This window comes from Antrostomus carolinensis, unplaced genomic scaffold (genome assembly GCF_000700745.2).
Source record: "Antrostomus carolinensis isolate BGI_N321 unplaced genomic scaffold, ASM70074v2 scaffold10162, whole genome shotgun sequence".
In the NCBI taxonomy this organism is placed as follows: Eukaryota; Metazoa; Chordata; class Aves; order Caprimulgiformes; family Caprimulgidae; genus Antrostomus; species Antrostomus carolinensis.
The window spans coordinates 43277-65560 of NW_010297577.1; the positions used below are offsets into that span (position 1 = coordinate 43277).

General features: G+C 46.1%; 1 protein-coding gene across 2 annotated transcripts in view; it reads right to left on the bottom strand.

The window, feature by feature from the left end:
• Positions 1-231: 231 nt before the first annotated feature.
• The window catches only part of LOC104520483 (gamma-aminobutyric acid receptor subunit beta-4), a 73664-nt gene continuing 51611 nt past the window's right edge, over positions 232-22284 (bottom strand). The window contains exons 5-9 of one of the 2 annotated variants that reach the window (XM_010162185.2): positions 10511-10593; positions 6078-6215; positions 4302-4454; positions 1342-1586; positions 232-838 (exon numbers count right to left, since the gene is read on the bottom strand). In XM_010162185.2, coding sequence (XP_010160487.1) covers positions 461-838; positions 1342-1586; positions 4302-4454; positions 6078-6215; positions 10511-10593 — 997 coding nt within the window. In that variant the 3' untranslated portion in view covers positions 232-460. Of the gene's footprint in view, positions 839-1329; positions 1587-4301; positions 4455-6077; positions 6216-10510; positions 10594-22284 lie in introns of both variants that reach the window. The other variant, XM_010162184.2, reaches the window with a different exon arrangement.

Below are 22284 nucleotides of genomic sequence, written 5' to 3' on the forward strand. Positions count from 1 at the left end.
AGTGAGCACAGCCAAAGATAACCTATCCCCCACCAGTTTTTGACTCAATTTCTTTAAATCTCCCTCCCCCCATTTTTAAAACTTTTTTGTTGTTTTTTTCCTGTTGTGTTTTTTTTTTTTTCTATTTTTCCTTTTTTTTTCTTTCTTTTTTTTGTTTTTGGTGGTTTTTGCTTTTTTTACAATGGTTTAAGTCCTTCAAGCAAGAAACCAAAATTGAGACAAACACATCCCTCCCTGAAACCAAACCCCCTCCCATATACCCTTCTCTCCCTTACCCCCTCCACACTTCGTGGTTCTACATGTGCTGAAAAGAGAAGAGTAAGCTTTGAATAAATCTAATGAATCAAAGGAATAAATGATAATGATAGTAAAGAGCAAAACCCAAACCCAAAAGACCACAACACTCCTGTGTTGTCATTGTCTGAGTGTCTGTCCCTATCTCTCTCGGAGGCTGCAGGCATCAATTTACATAGTACAACCAGTAAACAAGGTTGAAGAATCCAAAGGTGATTGGAAAAATGATTCGTGACCACTTGTCAATGGTGCTGACGTCTGTCAGGTCTGGGATTTTGAGCTTCAGCTTAGATGACCGCCGGCGGAGACGACAGTTGGCACGGTTGCGGGCCGCAGCGTGGTGGGTCAGCGGGACGTGGCGGTCCAGGGTTGGGTGGTGACCAAATCCATCCCGAGAGGCCAATTGCTTGCGGAACTGGATTCCTGAGCCTTCAAAGGACATGACAGAGTTTCGAGAGTCGCCAACGCTGCTCATCATGTCTGTGGCCAGAAGTTCGTTGTTCATCTCCAGAGTGCTGAGGAGGATGTTACCATAAGGGTCAACCTAGAACAGGGAAGACAGAGAGAAAGGTAGCAGGGATGTCCTGTGCACAAGGCACACAGGGTCACACCATCAGGGTTGATTTTGAACTGTTTTCTGTGTAACAATACCACTGATTGGGTCATTTATGAGTTCTGAATCTGGACTTCTGCATTTGAAAGTGTTGTCCACTGGTGCTAGAGTTGAAGGACTAGCCACACATGCTTGCAGAAAACTTTTGAGTGGGGTTTTTGATTCTGTCAACACTGTAGAACCAAAAAAATATAGAAGTCTTTTTGGGTACACCTGCCCTGTGCAAGAGGATGTTCCTGATGAGACTGGCTTGAGAATGAGGACAAAATTATCAAGGAGAAAAAATTCCCAGTAATCACCAGAGAGGGGAACTGGAGTTTATCTCTCATGATGAGGAGAAAGGCTGCTTCACAGTTCACCCAGAACTGAATGAACAGTGGAGAGTCTGAATTCTCCTGCCACAATGAAAGAAGGGGACAAACCTGCTCTCTCACCCTCTTCTCCTCATAACGATGGCGCTCATTGTTGGCCTTGCTGATCCGTTCACTCTGTTTCTTTTGCTGCCGGGGACCTCGCCCGAAGAATATGTAGTTGACAAAAGCATACTCCAGGAGTGCCAGGAACACGAAGACAAAGCATCCCATGAGATAAACATCAATAGCCTTGACATAGGGGATCTTGGGGAGAGTCTCCCGCAGATGGGTGTTGATGGTAGTCATTGTAAGTACCGTGGTGACCCCTGTAAGGAGAGGGTAGGTGCTCTGTTACCAAGGTGGGATGGTTTCCTGAAATGCCACTCTCAGCTTCCCCATCCCTCCTCTCAGCTGGACAACCTCAGGAGGGATGGGAGCAGTGCAACTGGGAAGAAAATTGTCATTATTCTAAGCGCAGCTGCCAGTACAAATTGCTGCAGAAAAAGAACCAGCTGCCAACAGCGGGAGAAAATGTCAAAGCTGAGTATCATCAGGACAGTGGGGATCAATATCCTCTGGACCTTCATTTTTTAGGCCCTCCCTGATCCTCCTTCTTTCCCTCAGTGTAGTAGGAAACATTCCATTTTGCTCTCAGTCTCTCATCCTTTTCTCCTCCTTTTTTTCACATCAGGCTTCCCTGGGCACTACTGAATGCCTCCATATCCTTGACATGAATTTCTGATCTGCTCTGTCTTTTCAGTGCCATGAATAGGAGAAAGAGTGAAGAGATTCCCTCTTCATGGCACTCTCTTTTTTTGCCTGCCTCATAGGCTTCTGTCTACATCCTCGATCCCATCAGTTCCCACCTTCATCTGTACACACTCTTCCCGTGGTTCTCACACTTTCCTTTTTAGGCCTGCTCGTATTTCCTGCATCTTAATTAAGTATTTCTTGATCTCGTTGAACACTTTTTTTCCCCATCTACTCAGTCTCTAAGAGCCTGGTGCACCATGATTAGTCTAACAGCTTCAGTCCTCTTCTTGGGTTTCTTCTCAGCCTCTTCCTTTCTCTGGACTGACAGTGTGGCCTCAGATCTGTCTCTTTGACAGTCTTCTGCCAGTTTCAAAAAGATGGCAATGAGCCTTTATGCTTCTTTTGAGGGCAGTAACTTTTCCTTTTCAACCTAGTCTTTTCCCACTTCTCTAACTCAACTGTCCTGCTTTTCTTACTACCTTGCTGATCTTTTCTTCTAGTGTCTCCTCATCTCTCTCTTTGGCAGTTGTCTTAGTCTCCATGACCCTAATTTGCTCCTCTGGTTTCATCCCTACCTCTACAACGGTGGTTCTCAAACTTTTCTGTGCATCCTTTTTCTGTGCATCTGCTTATCCTTTTTCCCCTTCACCCTCATCATGTATTTAGTGTCATTCCTGATAAAAGATTTAAAGAACTAATAGTCTTCAGTTCACAGAAGAGTAAACAGAAGGGAGATATATTTATATACATACAATATATTATATTGTCTATATTTAGACAGTAGTCTAAATATCCAGAAATCTGGGGCAAAGAAAGAGGGAATGGAATGTTCTCCACATCTCCATTAAGAACTGGGCAAACTGCAATGGGGACTTAGGACAGAGGCAAAGAAGAGCTTTCTGACTGTTATGAGCAGGTAAATCTGGAGATAAAGCACCCAGAGGAGGCTGTGGAGTCTCCTTTGGAGTTTTTCAAGGACAAGTTAGATAGAGAGCTGTCAGGAACAGTTTAAGGAGGGCTGTTCCAGTTTTGATCTGCAATGTTTTTCTTCTCTCTTCTTTGAATCCAGATGTCAGCAGAAATTCAACAGCTGTGCATCTGATGTCCATCCTTCTGCTTGTACTTTCACTGTGCCAGCAATGTCTGTCATGGGCTCTTTTTCTTTGCTCACTGATTATACTTTTGTCAGTGCAACTTACCTTTTTAATTTACCACGTTCTTCTTGTTCCCTCCCTGTCTCCCTGCTCCAGCCTCTCCAAACCAGCACAGCCAAATGATCTATTTTATATCTTTGTACAAACCATCCCTCCTCTGAGTTTTCTCAAACTCTTGTCTTCTCCTAGAATTAATTTAAGCCCCTAACCTTTTCTGTAAGACGCAGCCTCTACCTGTGCACCATTGCCTCTCTGAGCCTTTTCCCACTCACAGATGAAATCCTTCTCCCTCCTTGGCTCTCCTATTTCCTTTGAACTTTCTATCATGTTGCACAGCCCCATTCTCATATGCCAGCCATCTCCCTTTTCTCCTCTTCCTTCTTCAAAATCCTCATCTGCAATCCACCCCCACTTCCTTTCTGTTGCTTAAAAGACCACATTTTTTTTCCTCTTATAGGAAAACATACCTATTTAGGGGAGCATGTGCTTGAGAAGAACTTGAACTTTAACTACTGTCCCACATTTGCCTTGGTTAAGAAGGTCTTCAGCTACAAAAAGTGTCTGTATAGGGTCTAAACTATCGTGAAAATGTGTAATGCCACTTTACTTTTTTCATCTTTTAATCATCCACTCACCTTTCTTACTACTCTTTGGCCACCCATCCTCAGCATTTATCATCCAACTAACCAGTCCTGACACACCTGTTGACCAAGAGATTCCCAGACATATTTTCTTAAGAAAACAAATACAAACGGGAGTAAAGGAACTGGTGGGCTCGTGGCATGTCAGAGTCTCACATGTCTGAGAAGCTGTGACCATTTATGTTTTTGTTATAGAGTTTATATTTGCACCAACAGAAATTTATGGTAGAGCCTTTACTGATTCAAATAATACAGACTCAAGCTTGGGAAGTACTGATACTTATGAACAAAAAAAAATAGCTCTTCTGGCTGCAAATTTGAAGTTTGTTCTCAGAAAAAAATGTCTTTCATTTGAGATGACAGGTTTGACAGACCTATTTGGCTTGCTTAGCTGCTACCTCATAATGAAAAAAATATTTTCTTTCCTACAGCTGTCCTAGCTGATCTCCCTCAAAAAACCACTTTCTTCAACATATAATGAAAAGGTACGTACCTAGTGCCACTCGTGCAGCAGAAGCATCGTAATTGATCCAGAAGGAGACCCAGGACAAGATGGTGATGAGAATAGATGGCATGTAAGTCTGCAGGATGAAGTAACCAATGTTCCTCTTAATCCGGAAACTCAAGGATAAGCGCAGATATGAACCTGTCAATGAAATATTAAAAGGAGATGTTGCTTGAGAGGAGGACAAAGCTATGTTTATAGTAAGAGCTCAGGTTAGGAATTGAAATTTTATTTGGAAACTGTTCTCAAGAGGCAGGGATCATGAGAAATCTCTCTTTCTTCATTTGGTTTTGAAGACTCATCAGTTTTTGGAAGGGTGTTTTTCAGAGTCTGCTCAGTTGGCTCAGAATATTAAGAAGAAAGGACACTCTACATAAGTTACATTATTATATCAGATATCATGGGAGAATGTCTATTCAGTGCTGAAATTGCTAGTACTGTACATGCCAATTTGATACAGTCTTACACAGGAGACTTTAACCATATATCTGTATGCAGGGAGATGATTTTCCAATGTTTCATGTACTAGCTCTTCCTCCAAACAGCAATGAAGATCTGAATCGTATTTTTCCCATGCTGTTCTAAAAATGGGTTATGGCCAGACTGGGCAAATTCATATGCAAATAGAGTACTGTTAGTTAATCTGTAGGTCTTTTTTTTTTTTTTTTCCAAGCTGTTGCAACTTCCTCCTAATCTTTTAGCAAACTTAATGGGGATAGTGATGACAACAAGTACTTTTCCAGGTCCTTCCACTGGAGCAAGGTCATTTTGACAGGGACAAAACAGAGCCTCTCTTATTGCTGTAAAACAAAGTCCAAGTCATTCCTCCTTCCCGCCTCCATCCCTTAGGCAACACAGCAGCCTGAAATATGTGTATAATTGTGGGATGGCAGCTCAAGTAACAAGAGAACAAGTGTCTTTAATGATCAAGGAGGCAGACTTGGAAAAAGGAGGTTACGTTCTCTCACCATTATGTGCCATTTGTGAAGTGTGAACAAAGTACTTCACCAGTCTTTTTTTGAAGCTCTTACCTATTAGACTGCAAACTTCTTTTAGAGGAATACTGCCTCTTGTTGTGGGTCTCTAGATTGCCATTGCAATGGGATTCTGCTCCCAGCATGCCCCCGAGGCACTATTGTAACAGCATCACCATCTGCCACCACCGCTGATAGACTCACGCTGTGATTTCATGGCATTTCAAAAATTGTCCTATTTAACAGGTGTGTGGCATGCTGTTTTGGCAGTGAGCTCCATGCCAGATCAAAGTGAAGACAGCAACCAAAATCCAAACCGCTCCAACTTTCCCACCGGCAGTATCTGAATAGTCCAAGGTATTCTCTCCAGATCTTTTTATTGCCATGTACAGATGGGTTTGTGTCATTTCATAGACCACTTGCTTCTCAACTGATATATTCTTCTGCTTACTACTGCACCTACATTATCTTCCAGAGCCAGCTGCAAACCACATCAAAACAAGGTAAAGGCTGAAAACCTTCTACCAAGGTTCTGTTTTGAGCTCAGTTGGTGTTTTGATGAAGAAATAAAAGCAATTGCAGCATAAAAAATAAAAAAAAAATAAAAATCCCATAAGTCTTGAAGACAACTTGGTGGGCACAGAAGATGCCTCTTTTCCAAAGGGACAGGACCCTAAATTGAAGCCTAAGTCCTTAGTTAGTGCCTCAGCATCTGACTCAGAGGAACAAGCACACTGACAATCAGCAGAAGGTTTGCACATGCCATCACATCCCTTCAGCAGAGACTCACCGGTGGTGAAGACCACTTCCCTGCTGACGAGCCTCTGCTCAATAATGGTGAACTGGGGCAGTTCTAGCATCTCCATCCCTGTGACAGCAGAATCATTTCCTTGCCAGAAGAAGACAATATCATCAACTGTGTAACCATCTGCAGAGATGAAGAAGCACAGAGACACACAAGTTGGAGCAGATGACACCCCCATTTTCACTAAGGTGATCTGGAAGAGGACCCAAAGGAAAGCCCACACCATCAGATAGCAAGCATAGCCCCTCCCTGTTAATGTACTTTTCTTCTTCAGCTAAGCTTGGCAGCAGAGTCCTCAGGAAAAGAGATCAAAAAATTGGACAGAACTCCCACTTCTGGCAAAAACTCAGGAGAAATAGATGAGAAGTAACCCATCAAGCCTTGACTTGTGCTACATAATCTCCATGGCTGTCATGACAGGGACTTGTGCATCAGAAACCTCTGCCAAATGCACCAAACACACATTTTGCTTTTCAAAAACTGCCTCCTTTTTCCAGAAGGGGGAGACCACACAATACATTCTGGTGAGGACTAGGTAAACAGAGCATCCCAGTATTAAAAATTCCAAAAGGGAAAAAGATTTACAACAGTGGTTGAAATTTGAGCATCAGAGCATCTTCCTACTGTAAGTACTCTCAGTCAAAATTTGGAGCCAGGAAGTGGACAGTGTCTCTGAGATCGGGAGCTGCTTTTACCAAGTGCTGTCTGAAAAGAGCAGTAATGGGATAAACAAGAAGGGCGAGTCAGGTTGGTAACAAATAGTCATGCCCTATGTTTCAGGGTAATGGATTTGTTAACTCAGGCAAGGTTACAGCTTCTTACTTTAACCCCAAACTATATATGCCACCAGACTATATATGCCAGACAGGGCTGGATGGGCTGGAAGTCCTGAGGAGTCCAAAGCCACAGTACCAAGAGAAAGACACCCCAGATGCAATGGACTTAAAAGGAATAAGGCCCAGGGGATGAAATCATGCAGCTCCTCTCCCACCAGTGTGATGTTCACAGCCCTGCCCATTGCCCTTGTGGGCAAGGATTCATCTCCACTTGAAAATTAACGCTGCTTGTGGCAAACTGGGTTTTGAAACACTATGGCTGTTACTGCACAAGGGGTGGCCTCTCAGTCTAATCAAAGTGCAGAGCTGCATGGGAGCACCTTTGTGTGCAGAGAAGCAGTAAGACATGTACAGGCTTGGGTACAGCATGGTGCAAGGCTTCTTTTAGAGCATGAACTTCAACTATCCCCACAGACAGCTTTTATTCACACCCTGCACTGCAGCACAACAGCCCGCCTTGTCCACAAGCCCTCGCAGCAGAGGCAGTTGGCCAGCAACACCCATCAAGGCTAACATCTACCAGGAAGGGCTGCCACCAAAACCAGCACCAGTGTATTAGTGGGGTCAGGGGAATGAAGAGCTGTTGATTGTACCATGGAAGAGAAATTCTTCTACCTAGTTTTAGGGGCCAAGGGTTACCCTAGATCAGAGGTGAACCTTTGAGGATGGTGTCATCCTGCAGTACCTGAGTGAACAAAGAGCTGAGCAACCTGGTCTGATCTCATAGCTGACCCTGCTTTGAGCTGGGGGCTGGACTAGAGACACCCTGAGGTCTCTTCCTAAACTGAATTATTTGATGACTGTGTAGTCTCCAAGCCCACATCCTGTGCTCTCAGTCATAACTGCACTTATTCATGGGTGCTAAAAAATAATAACAATCTCCCAAATGCCATGCCAGATCTGCTTCTGGTGTAAATCACTTAGGCTCAGGACTCCACCTCCTCCCCCATGGCATGCTCCTGCTCCCGTGGCAGTAACTGGTAAAGCACTCACACCCACAAGCCCACAGAAATCCAGAACCCTTAGGTTATCATCTCATCTGCTGCAGGCACTGGGGTGTCACAGGCTGTTGCACTGACTGAAGCACCCCAGCTTTGTGCACAGGAACTGGTATTTGCATCCGGCTGCAGCATCTCTCCCAGAGCACTGAGACCAAGTGTGGAAAGCAACAAGAAACAGCCAAGTCCTCCACTCCTCCAGTGGGTGATTCCATCAGCTCAAACAGTCTCACAGTTAAAAACACTGTGTGCAATTTTACATTTGAATTCATCTGGCTCAGACTTTCAGACTCTTGTGGTTGTTGTGAATTTTTCAAGGAGGTTACCAAGCCCTTTCCACCCAGCGCTCTCTCTCTGCAGAGGTGCACCCAGCCTGTAAACAAGTCACTTCTCCACCTCCTTTGCAGTAAACAAACCAGACCGAGCTATTTAGATTTCTTACTGCAAAACATCTCTAGCCCTTGAACAGCTTTTTAGCATCTTTTCCCAACCTCTTCCGGTTTCTCAACTTCCTTTCTAATTTTTGGAAACCAAATATAGACCAAGTCCCTTTCCCCATCTCACCAGCGACACATTCAATCGATTCACTGCTCTGACTCACAGCTCCCCTGGTTTATATAACCAAGGCTCACTCCAGCCCTTTTTGTCAGAGCCCAGCTACCACATCTCCAGCAGCGGTGCCCGGGGCTGCCATCCCTTCATCATTTCCCCCAGTCAATACCCATGCGGGTACGAGTCCCTCAGTCTGGCAGCCTTGCCCGAGCTCCCAGGCACAGACCTCCGCATTTAGCTGTATTCAAATGCGTTCTGGATGTGTTCAAATTGGGAGTTATTCAAACGTGCAGTGAGCAAGCCACGCAGACTGCTATCTTCATCATCTACAAATTTAACAGCAGTGACTTCAAATTTACTTCCTGATCAGCAATGAAAATGTCAAATTACAGTAACTAATTTTAGGAGATCTCGCAGTTAACTAGCTCTGTTCCATTTATTCTCTGACTTGCTGGTATTGGGCACTAATTTTTGTATTTTTTTTTTATTATGGCATTATGCAATATGAAATCAAACAGGTTTTTTTTGGAAGACTTTTTTTTAAGTGATTCTAAAAGGAAAGGCTGTCCAGTCTAAAAGTAAATACTTCACTCTGATTTCTAGTTTTAAAAAGAAAACCAAATTTCTATTTTGCTTTTAAAAAGTAAAAGAACTTTCACAAAGACCAGTGATTTCAATCTGAAATATAAAGTATTGATAAGACATCTTAAAAGTCAGATTAACAGCCTGTTTGCTACCTTCCTTATCAGGTTTTGGTTGAATCCGGACACACAGCTAGGCAGAGGTATGCACGGTGAGGGCTATTTTCGAGATAGAGGGATGGGCTCAACAGGCAATGCCAGCACCAGCTTATCTCCTGCAGGTAAGTGCCCTGAGCTGCTGCAGGGCAGGAGACCCCAGCTGCCCGTTGCTGCTTTACAAACTCAGCATCACAAAAGGGCTATTTTGGTGATTTGTTATAGTTTGGGTTTTGGGGGGGTTTTTTGGTTTGTTTTTGTTTTTTTACTTGCTTTGGTTTTTAAGCCAGCCATGAAAGGACTCTTATTCCAGAGTTGTGTGGACTTGGAAGCAAACAAAATGGAGCCCTGTGGATTTCAAATGTGCAAGTGTTTGAAAGACAAAAGCTCTGAGGAAGGAAACGATTGAATCTCTTCATCTGTGCGTGGATCTTAGAAATATTGTAAGGAAATGTAGCTTCAACTAACAAATTGGCTTGACATGTCCCATTAAGAACAAAATTGCAACATGGGGAACTGTGGGTAATTCTCTGCCTTCTGTTTTCTTGGTTGTACCATAAACTATTCTCAAAATGCTAAGGAGTGCCAGAAATGACATGTCATTAGTGTCTCCAGCAGGACCTAATTTACATCCCATTACCCACCATGCCAAGCGCTGCAATGGCTGCACATCCCGAGCACCCCGAGCAGTGAGAGGGAAGGGGGCTCCCAGGCGCAGGCAGGGCTGGGAAGGCAGCTCGGTGCCTTCCAACTAGGGATGCTGTGAGACCTCTTCTATGAAAAAAAGCAATTCTCTGATAATCACCACTGAAGCTGCATCATCATTACTGTGAGATCTGCTGCTCTGGACTGCTCCTGGGGGGATACTGCAGTGCATTTTTATGAGGGAGATCTGGACCTCCTCCGCCAGTGTGGTCAGGAGAGGCTCTCCATAGGAGTCAAGGGAAGATGCAGGCAAGGAGGGACTGCAGGAGGGCTTGGGTCTCACCTCCCACACAGAGCAGGGCCAGCCAAAAGTGAGGGCAGGCTCCCAGGACTTCTTAGTGCTAAGGGAGGCTTCTACCATACTTCTGAGGGTGAGAGGGACTTTAATGCCTAGCCTGCTTCTAGAGCTCTATTTTCACCCACAAGGTCCCCTCAGGATGGAGTTTGGATGAGGGAGCCTGGTCTTGCCCCAGGGGACACCATCCAGGAAGGGTGGCCCATAACAGCCCTGGGAGGCACCCCTCAAGTGGGAAGCTGAGGCTGGGGCAGGTGGCATCGAGTGGCAGAGGGTGGGTGCGAGGCATACGCACAGCTCTCGATCTCCAGAGTGCAGTTCTGCTGGTCCAGGGGGTATCTCCGCAGGTCCATCATGCAAGCCGCTGTGGTGGTGATTCTGAAAAGGAAAGAGAGAAAACAAATCAGATGTGCATTTTTTTCTTACGCAAAAAAAAAATAAAAAAGGAGAAATGAAAGGCAGACGTGAAAGTCAGGCAGCATTTGGGGCCGCTGTTTCCCTGGAAACCAGGGAGATCCGTGGTGGGAGGTGTGCAGGGCGGGGGGCTGGATGCAGCTCACCCTCACCGCACAGCTTAAACCCTTTGTGACTCACGTCAGCAAGGCAGTATCTCTATTAACAGAGTAGGGAGGGATTTATGTTCCTCCTCTGTCTCTCCCTTGAGAAAGACAAAGAAACCGAGAGTAGGCAGAGCCACAGGCACGGGGAGAACAGGAGACACATGTCAGTGTGTAAGAGAGAGACAGCCAAAATGTGTTCATAAATCAGAAGATGCATTGATTAAATTGCCCAGCAATGACCTATGGAGAAGAACAGCTGACCATATCACCCACCTTTCCTCCTGAGTTGCCCCAATGACCCTACTTGCAATCCTCCACCCACACCCCCTCCATCACACCCACTTTGGCCCTGTGAAATCCAAAAGCCCAGACCCCAAGAACGGGACCCTTCCGCTCCTGTGGGCTCATGGCTCTGGTAACAGAGTCACTCTCATACAACGGATTGCACAATCAAAACTAATCAAAGATGTATGGGTGCGTGTGCACATCTGCCTGAAAAATAAATATGGGGAGAGAATGAGGGCTGGCATTGCTTTGGGGGTGTCAGAGCACAGGGTGAGGGAGAACAGCACAGCGTCCACAGTGGGGTTCACGTGAGGGTGTGATGAGGGTTTGTGTGCGTTACACGTTATACATGAAGGAGCATTGCTCTCTGGGATGGGGCATTTTGGGGTGTGATAGATGAGAGAAGAGGGCGTGAAGCAGGGACAGAGCAAATCAAGAGTGAAGTCACCAGCCTGGCAACACCGCCCTGGAGTTAACAGCCTGCCTCTATTTCTCAAATATATTGCTCCCCTCACCCTTTAATGCAGTTTTCTTCCTATGCCATGTATGTGTGCAGAGTGCTGAAGAGGGGGGAGAGATTGATGCATTCCCCCTTTTTTTTTTTTTTTCAATTAACCATCTGGAAGGCATTAATCAAGCTACACATTTTTTACTATGTAGGCATAACCAGTGAACTGTTAACGAGAAAGCTTTATCTTCTGAGCCCTGTGGCCTGGGAGAGAGAGAAAAGAGAGGAAAAAAAAGAAAAACAAGAAAGCAGAGAGGATGAGATGACAAACCAGCAAAAGAGAAGGGAAAAAAAGAAAAAAACATCAATGAAAGAAGAAACAACCAGAAAGAGGGAGAGAATAGGTGAAGCGGGACAGAAAATCAGAAAGGGGGGGGAGAAGGAGGGGGTAAGCATCTGCAGGAGAGGGCTGTGCTGGTGGGGTATTGGGGCGGGGGTGTCGCAGGGCAGGCGAGCAGCCCTGCAGAGCTGCTGGCTCTTTAAGAAATCTCGTGTGCTAAATTTATCTCTCTGCTGTCTGTGAAGACTGTTTGTAGGAGATGAAGCCTTGAGGAGAGCCTTTGCCACTGCCTGCCGTGCTATAAATAGATCCGAAGAGACGGAGGGAATTTATATATATCCTCACTGGGTCTAGATACAACATTGCAACTGCCCTCTCTCCGAGCAGGGGGCCCAAGTGAGCTCTTAACCCTTTTATCTGTAATGTGGTTGGGGTGGAGGAGAAAGCTCAGAGGGGGGAGAAGGATAACAGGACAGGAGGCACTTAAAAATTGTCACCATGGCTTTGGGATTGCATATATTGCTTTTACAGCCTCCCAGTTCGGCACCTCTAGGAGGGCTGCTGAAAATTCAATGCCTCTCCCACCCCAGTCCTCCTCGACAGGGGTAGCTGGGCATAGGAGACCACGGTGGAGGAGCAGATCCGAAGCACAGCTGGGGGGAGCTGCACCTTGCCAGGAAAGCCCCCGAGTGGCAGGTGCAGAGTCCATCCTGGCCAGGCACTGAGACCAAAGAGTCACGAACGGGTATGACTCATCCCCCTGTGCCGCACACAGCATATACTGTATATATTATACTGCACCCGTGGGAAATAGCAGTTACAAATGCGTTCTCCCATTTTCCCTAAAGTGTGAGATGTAAAAATGTATTAAATGAAAATTTTCCACCTCATTTGTGGGACCCTGCAGGCTAAAACCTTTCCACAGTGTCCATCCCAAAATGGCAGCCTGCCTGGCTAACTTGGCCACACAAAGGACATCCAGGGGAAGCCTTTTCTGGTTCAAGAGGGACCCTCTCGCCTCTCGACAGGATTTGCTTGTCACCTGCAGTGCTGGTTGGAAATGCAGAGCACGACACAGTGAGCTATGGCTACCACACTCCATGCGCCAATTCCTGCTCACACTAGCAGCCGGCATAAATCCAGAACCACTCCAATGATTTTTGCAAGATCACACCAATTTACATTGGCAGAGATTTACATCAGGGCAGAATTTAGCCCTGTTGATTCAAAAAGAACACCACCTCAGGACAGGTAGGAGAGAAAGGAGAAAAACAAGATAAAGAATGCATCTGTCCTCAAAAATCAGATAATTTATCTTTACTTGTGATTAAAGGGCAGGTGTATCCACACCATACAATTCAGCATCTTCCAGAGATACCCCAGTCAGCTGCAGGCCCCAAACTCCTGGTGATCTGCCCATGTAATGCTGCTCAGGCACGTGAGAACTGGGGCCAGGGTGAAGGCTGTGTTTCAGAGCAGGGGTAGCACAGCCACACGCAGCTGTCCTGGGTTGTAGCCATCTTCTCATCTGCAGCATTTTCGCTGTGGCAAGCCCAGGCACACCAGCACCACAGGACCACCTGGATGTGGGGCTCCTGCAGCATGACACAATGCAAGGCATCCTGCCTCTGGGCTTCCTAAACCCTGATAAACAGCCCTACTTGGGATAAAGCAAGTGGTATCTCAGGGAGGAGGGGGATGATGAATTCTTTAGACTTCCAATCTCAGAAAGCATCCTAGACACCAACTTTGCCATATCCTTCTTGAAGCCCATGGGTGACCCAGAGCATCACGGCCCTGTCATTGTTTGACACAGCACCTGCCACTGTTGGGGAAATGTCCATCTGTGGCCTCTGTGACTAAATCAACATTCACTTGCTCCTAGAGAAGCCAACAAGACATTTTTCTAGTTCCTTTGGTGGCTGTGTACTATGGCCACATTGGACTCATGAAGGGATGAGAGCCTCCATTCACCTCTCGCAGCTGAAGGAGAGTAGGAGCAAAACTCAGGCACCCCAGTGACCTTGTGGGGTCACAGCACATGTCATCTCTGGTCCAGAAGGCCAAAGGAACAACCTCTGCCTCATGCTTTGATGGGTATAAATTTATTACCTTGATATACACTGAGCTGTTGTATGATAAAATGTTTGCTTGGCACAGAGGAGACAACATGGGGAGGACTGGATGGAGAGGTAGATGGGGGACATTGACACTACAGAGCTCCTGGGTGTCTCAACAGGGTTAACAGGCAATAAAGGTAGAAGGAAAGCAAGAGGTGGAAAAATAAGAAGTGGATCAAAGAGTGATGACGCATGAGTACTGATGGGGGCAGCAGGAGTGGAGATGAGAGACAGGAGAGCAGATAGTGCAGGACAGGAGGCCACCGGGGTAAAGGAACAGAGGAGAGGGATCAGGGGAAGCAAGGGGTAAAGCAGCCTAGGGAAGGAGAGCTGGAGAAGAACGAGAGGTTAAAAGACAGAAAGCAGAGGAGTGGTTACTCACTCTGTGAGAGGGGAGATGAGGAGACGGAGAACAAACCATCACCCTGTAAACAGCTCTAGACAGAGCGCGCTGCCTCCAGGAGATGCAACCAAAGTGAAAGGGAGCAGGGAGCGCGGGGGCTGGAGGGAACGCCGGGGAAGGATGCCACCTTCCCCATGGCGTTAGCAAGAGGCGCTGGCGCCTGGCCAGGCTGCATCTTCTCCCTCCCCCTCCTCCTCTCCTGCTTCTCTACCCACGTCCCTCCCCTTTTAAATTCAAAAATTTATGTGGTGTGAAATTTCATCTGCTTTGACGACGATTCACAAAGACACTGCCCATCGGAGGGGAGAGGCTTGCCTGCGCTTTGCACGATGCACTCAATGAAGCAGTCCTGCTCCCTCCAGCCACCGAGCCTGGCCACCACCACCTTCCCTCTCCAGCTCCCCTTTCCTCCCTCAATCTCTGCCCACCCCGTGGACCTCCGGGTCAGCCCCTTCACATGTCACAACCTTTACACCACCTTCCCCACAAAAAAGACATTCATGTCCTTGCCCTAATTGTTTCTCCTGAGGTCTGTGGGCACTCATGCTATCAAGCAGCCAAGTCCTCACTGCCCTGCTCTTCTGCTGCACAGCTGGCAGGCAGACACAGTTCATTTTGGATGGATACCTCACTCTGGAGAGCATCCTTCAAGCCCATCTCTAGAAAAGCAGCCATGAAGCTGTCACACAGAGTGAGTGCTAGGTCTCTGTTACCATGAGGAAAACTCTGCCCTCCTGAAGCTTGTACTGACAAAGCAGATGCTTATACAGAAAGAGTAAGATAACCTCATCCTGCTGTCCCTCCACTGCTGCCTGTTCTGCAAGCTGAACCTGGCAGCAGCAGCAGACTGTCCCACCACAGCTGTAGCTCAAAAGGGAATGCTCAAGTTTCTGCAAACCATCAATCCTCCACAAATATTTCAGTTCTCTGACATGAGCACCACCATTCCCTCTCTGATCCTCCTCATTGCTGTTTACTTATTAATGGCTTCTTCTGTCTTATTTAGAAAGATTATATAAGTTCACAGACACAGAGCAGCACAGAGCTCTGACCTGCTATTAAAACCTGCTGTGGTTGAATGTCTTCTTTCCATCTTCTCCGTATCCTGTTGCTGGCTGCCTCCAAGGTAGCTGCCCTTTCAGCTCCTGCTCCAGTCAGATGTACCTCTACAAATCTTTAGCTCTGAAGTGACCCATTCATCCTATAGATCAATTCCAGTATGTTGGGAAAACCAAATTCACCAGCTACACAAGTGTAAGGGGCAAAAAATGACTTCCCCAAAATACCATCTGATTTCAAAAGGAGTAGGTCCAGACTCTCTAAGGAGGACTGGGTGTGAGAGAGGGGAAGACTATTACCTCTGAGGGGCTGCTAAAGCAAGTTGGGGTCCCTTTTCTCTTAAGCTCATCCTTACAAAATAAACTACTGCACTATCTGCAGGATAATTGTGTCTATACCAGCAAACTAAACGTGCCTGGCACTGGTTTCTGGGGCCAATAGCAATTGGCATGGAACAGCCTTTCTCTACACTTAAATTCTTACCCTCCAGGAGAGGGGCCTGGCTGCATGCAAAATGCCTGCTGAGAATGGTCACCAACCTCTGCTGTGCTCTGACTGGGAAATGCCCAAGAGATTGTTTGTGGACACAGACCAAAACTAGGGAACAAATTGGCTACACAAGCCACTGATATCCAGTGCCCAGGGATGTTCCCTGATACCTTTGGCTTCAAAATCCTCCTGCCTAAAATTCAGTATGGATAAGAATAGGAGGAGGATAGCACAAATATCTCCACTGTTGCCTTCCTAATGCAAGGCAAGACAGAGCCAGCAGTTGAGGCACTTACCCTGTTTTGCAGGTACAGATTAAGTGTCATTATGCAGGGACTAACACAAACGCTCTTACAGCAAAGTATAATTTTATTTTTTTTTTTTTTAAGTTGTTGGTTGCAACTTTTTGGATTTCAGATCTCCTGAGAATCTGAAGATGCTCCTGTCCCCCCAGGACACAGACTCACAAAGCTCACAGCAGTTAGCAGCAATAAGGAAAATGGATGGAAGCAGTCCAGGTTTTGCAGGACTTGTGCAGGCTCAACCCATGGGGCAAGTTAGACTCGTAAGGGAATTCTGGTGACTAAGAGTAGAGTGAGAGGGAAAATTGCTGTTTTGCTGAGCACAGGAAAAAAACAAAAACAAAAAACAAAATAGATTTTTTTTTCTCCATACATTCTCAAAGTCAGTCATAAAAACATGCTGGCAAATGTCACCTTCTGCCTGGCAGTAAGCACAAACTTCAAATGGCCTGGAGGGATTTATATACCCATGGTGAATTTTGCCATTCTTTTAACATGGTCTGATCTTTGCAAAATCCTGGAGGTCATGTTAGAACCAAGAGCAAGGCAAGGGTATAGAATATTTTCCCCTTGTGTCTGTTTGCCTAAAACTGACTCCATAAACCTTTGCACAATCCTGCTAAGGTCACTCTGTTTCCAAAAGCATCTGTGCTTGCATAGGCATCCTTTGATAAATAACAGTGTGCACCACACTCAGATGGGGGAGAAAAAAAAAGCTCTCTCTAAACTAGTACTCAGGGTACCAATCATCCAAATCAACCATTTTTACACCCTGGGAGAGTACAAAGCAGAGTTGCCTTGGCTGCCAGGTTTTGATTTTCTGCTTCTTTATTCTATTCCAAATGCACTGTGTCTGGCAAGTTGTCAAATGCATTGGGGGACGAGAAAGACCCAAGTGGAACATGTTTAAAAGATTCATTTGTGATGGTTGTTTCAAACAAGAGTGACCTGCACTTAACGGAGCAAGAGGTCTCTTCCTTCAACAGCATCAGGCTAGGATGAAGCTGAATTAATAACACAGTAACCCATGACTTAAACCAGTGGGATTTGGCAAAGAATAGACAAGGTCCAGGGATGGGTTTGGACTGGTGGCTGGAGTAGGATAAGCAGGAAGACTAAGAGGTGCTGCCAGGGTGAGCTAGGGGTTTAGGGCACACAAGGCATTTCAGTGATCTGTGAGGAGACAGTGGGAATCAGCTGTTTGTAGATACTCCTTGACCTCTATTTGTGCTAATAAACAAGTCAGACTTATAGGAGATGTAGCACAGGCAGCAATTCCAGCCAGGCCCTGATATTGTTTGCCTCTGTTCTTGCAACATTAAGGATGGAGAAGCAGCTCTGGCTTGCTGCTTTATCCTGTCTTAGTGAGCTCAAATTTCTTCCACAGCTTTTACAATTCTTCTGAAATTCCATATTATTAAGCTTCCTTTCAGTGTTTCCAGCTAAGTCCCTCATCCCAGCCCTAGGAGGCAAAAATGCAGAAGGGGATCTGTCCTTAACCTCAGCTGGGGAGCTGAGCTTCTAGTTAAATTCTCATTCCCCCTCACCTATCTAACAAATTCTTCTCCCACCCCAACATCTTTCTGCTAAGGAGCTGGCCCAAAGCAGATCTCCGTGGTGGGAGCAGTATGAGGCTACAGGACTAGCTCCAAGGGGCTAGCTGGAGAGACCTAAGCCCAACCCTGCACCCAGGCTGCCAAAGGAAAGATTTCTGTTGCCTTTGCTTAACCTGTGGAGGGAGCAGGCAGAGCTACTAGAGACAGGGTAGAGTCTGAATCATCTCTCATGTTTCCAGAGAAACTTCTCGCAGGGAAAGAAGGGGAAGCAAAAACTGTGTATTTCTTCCCTTCTGGCCTATGCAATGGGAGAAGAAAATTGCTCAGTGGTCTCAGTACAGAAAAAGTTCCTCAGTTTTAACTCATCAGGCCATCTTCTCTGCAAGAAATTAAATAACACCCATGGAGAGAACAAGGACATGGCTGCAGACAGCAAGCTTCAAGTGAGACAGGAATGGGAGAAATCTTTCTACCAGCTGGAGAACACAATAGCCCAGGCTGTATTCTGAGGAATGTAATATAGATAGGGCTGGGTCCTGATCAAGAGGCACATTAGAGATGGGAGCTATGAAGAAGTCCCCAAGATGAGCTCCAGTAGAGCCCCAGCTGTGAGGAACAGGCAGGGCAACCCTCGAGGCACCACACAGCAGGGTAGCATGGGGGGCTCTGACAGTGTACCTGGTGTTGGATGAGCAAGTGAATGGGACACTTGACATACTTGTGTTAACCTGCATTGTTTCCCTCTGTGAGGTGAGGGAGAAGTGGTGCTCTGGCTGCTGCCTTGCCAAGGAACAAGGTCTGGTCCACAAGCTGGTCAGCAGAAGCTTATTGCAATGAGAGGGCTGACGTGACCCAGGAGCTGCTACCTCGCAGGGTGCAGCTGACTGATGGGAATTTACCCCCATGAAAAGCAGAAATTAAGTGCTGCCAAAGCAGATATGCCCAGCTTCTCTCAGTTTAAAAATGCAAATTTTGAGTTGTTTGAAATATGACAACTCTTTCTCCTCTGCTTTAAGCACTGAACAGGTATTTACACTGAGGAGGATAGCAGGGGTCTGCTTGCCCAGGAGGGTACTTTCTGGGCACAGAGCCCTGATATACCTTGGCATGTATCCAAAATGCCTCATCTCTAAAACACACCTCATTGCAGTGACTATCATGGACAGGAATAAAAAAAACCCCACAAAACACATGCACACACTCCCCACCACCACTACCACCTTCGCAGGAGGAGATCCCTCATTCTCTCCACACAGGATTTAGTCTCCGTCATCAAATTCCTCTGCAGTTTTTCAGTTGCTCAGTTTACATTGCCTGGGCTCCTCGCCAGCCAGGCATCGCATCTCGCTCGCTGTCCACCCGGCTTCGCGCCTGCCTCCCGGCATCCCAGCCCGCCCGCTCCCCCTGCGAGCTCAGAGATGCAGTCTGGGCTCCTCAAAGCACCTGTTTTGCTGGAATCTGGTTTTGTCCCTAATTAGAATTGAATCAAACAGCTTCAAGATTTCCCCAATGGATGTTTTAAAGTTGGTTTCAAATATGATTTCAAATTACCGTATGAGAAGTTAAGCATTGTTACAGTTGTTTCTATTTTTAGGTCTCTGAAAACAGATAGCAAAATACTGATGACATCAGCACTTAACAAATGTCAACTTGTTTCACTACCAAATGGATGCTGTGTGGTCTAAAAAAGGAAATTAAAACCTCAGACTGTAATGTATAGCTTGTATGTGTGATAATGTAAAGCTTATTGAATATTGTGGTGGGGATGGACTAGACAGTCTCTGGAGGTCCAGAGAAAGCCTTTGATGATTATCTATGTTATTCTCAAACATCAGTAGTGGTAGTAAAGCGGCCTGAAATAGCAAGGGAAATATTGACATCAGTGAAAAATTCTCTACATAAAATTAGGAGTGAAACATCAACATTCTCTGAAATCCTTTTTCTTAAATGAAAAATTTCTGCCTAATTTTTTTGTTTAAAATTTGATGAAACCAATGCAATTTCTGACAAAAAGTCATTAGGAGGAAAAATATATTTAATTCAGCCAGTGCTATCCAGCTCTTCCTCAGTATTTTATTCACCTCCCTCAACTACCCAACAGCCAATTGCTTTGTCTTTGGGTGTAGCTCCTTTAAGCCTCCCTTCATATTGCAGAATTTCCACATCATTTTAGCACTTTCCTGCAGTGTGCCACAGGTGACCAGCTCTCCTATGCTTCACAGGCACTTTTAATTCCTGCAAAGTGTTTTGGGGGCCGGGTGAGTTCAGGCACCATCACATCAGGTTACATCTCCTAGAACCCTGTCAGCTCTGCTGGTTTGCATCCTCCTACCAGAATGATGGCAATGATAAGAGTACCCTCTGGGCTGGATCAGGGCTCCAGGCCCCCGTTTAGCCTACTGGGATTTATGACATCTGCTGAGGCATTGGGAAAGGAGGTAGGGAGCACCAGTCCCAACTCCAGCCCCACATCACCACCCCAGCACAGCCTGCTGCTGTTTATACATTCCTTTTGTTGGAGACCTGGCAATCAGCTTTTAATCCAAGCCCAGTGTGAACTAATTTTGGAGTAAGCTTTTGTATCAAATGCTTTCCTAAGATGTAACTATACTACATCTGCTGCACTCCCTTCATCCACTAATTTGCTAATTCTACCAATCGTATGCTTTTCCGACACACACCTTTCACAATGGAGCAGAGGACTAAAGGGCTTCATTTACTCATGCAAACAAGTTATCTGAAGCCTGATCTTGTTCTCACTGAAGTCAGAAACAAAATACCCACTGAATTCCACGTGAGCTAACTTGGACCTTGGAGTCTCATCCAGTGCTCAAGCCTGATCCTGCCAGTCACCTGAACACTTGCTGAAGGCGGGGGCCTGCCAGGGTGTCATCCTCCCCGGTCTCTGACATCAGAGACTGCTGGAAAGAAAAATGACTATTGTGCCACAAATAGCATGATTGAGTCACTTTGCTACGGGACCAGCTCAAAGGAGGGGGAAGTGACTGGTGAGAAGGTAGCAGGAGAAGGACCGGAGCTGTGATATCTTGCTTGGGGAAAAACAAACAGGCAAACAAATGAAAAGAAACAGAAATTGCTTCCTTTGGCCTTCTTCCATCAGGGCAACTCCATTTTATGAATCTATCAAAAAAATGCAGGCAAAGACAAGAACAGGCTTCAAAACACAGGGAGGACCTGCACTTTCCTTCCTGTTTGCAGGACAAGCATGGCTGCATTTTTACAAAGATAAAGGGAACACAGGTGAATATTCAATTACTGTTTTCTTACTTGCTAACACCTGCTGTGCACGTGGCTATGTATTTTGGAATAGGATCACCATTATTTGCACATGCAAAACTGCATCAGCAAAATCGCAGGTGCAGGAGTCAGTACAGAAAGCAGCCCTAGAGAAAACCTTGCCCATACCACTATGAATAAAGCTAGAGGGACTTCAAGCATTCAGGGCACCTGGCTTGTCCCCCAAAACCCCAGTGGATACTAAAAAGTATACTAAATCCATCCATCCTGACCTGAGGGACAGTTCAGGAGCTGCAGTTACTCAGTGCTTCTTTTTTGCAATTGCCATTTTCTCCAGGGGCAAGAGAGCAGCTTCCAGGAAAACCAGCCAAAAGTTAATACAGCACGGGCAGCTCTTACTATGGCCCTGGAAATCACAGGGGCAAACAGCTGTCATTTTCTTTCTTTTGGCTTGGATGCAGTTTTCCTCATCTCACCCATTTACACAGGCCATGTGAGGGAGCTGAGCACCTTTCCCCACACTGTTGCTGGGTGGGAGGGGATGTGAAGGGAAGGGACAGCACAGGAGCTGCTTGCACATTGTCCCAGCCCAAGCCAGCTCAAGTGCAAACCCTCCAAGGACTTCCATTGCCTGTCGCCTGTGCTGCAGGTTCACACTGCTCATGATTTGAACTGACTAAATGTCAGTTGATAAAAATATACTAGCATTTCTACTTCTTTCGCTGTGCAGGTGTGTGCAAAGATTTCCCACCAGCCTGGGGGAGGCAGCTCTATGCTCAGGTGGGCTGGCTCAGCACCAAAGAACAGCCTGAGCTTAACACAACACTTTGCCCCTTCCTTCCCAACAGGCTAAATTGATGCTCCTACCAACTCCAAGTCAAAGCTTCTTCTTGCCTAGCCTTCATTCTTGTTTTAACACAACAAGGAAGTTTGTGGTAGTCAGCTGTGGGAAGGCTGCAATCTTTCAGGTAGGTCAGTGAAGCTGCCTCAGGGTTCCATGGCAGTATCAGTCAAACAAGATCACTGGCCCAAGGTAGAGAGATGGATGTACCTGTCCTGGGAAGAGAGAGGCAGAACTGGGACAGAGACACACAGTTGGGCTTGTTGCACCTTTTACTCCCTCTGGGCCTGGAGCAAGAGGCATCCACTAATTGGAAAGAAAAAGTAGCACATACATCACCCCACGTAGCGCAGCCTGTCCCTCAGCACCAGCAGTGACTGCTGCTCTTTTGGCTTCCCAGGGTTCTGC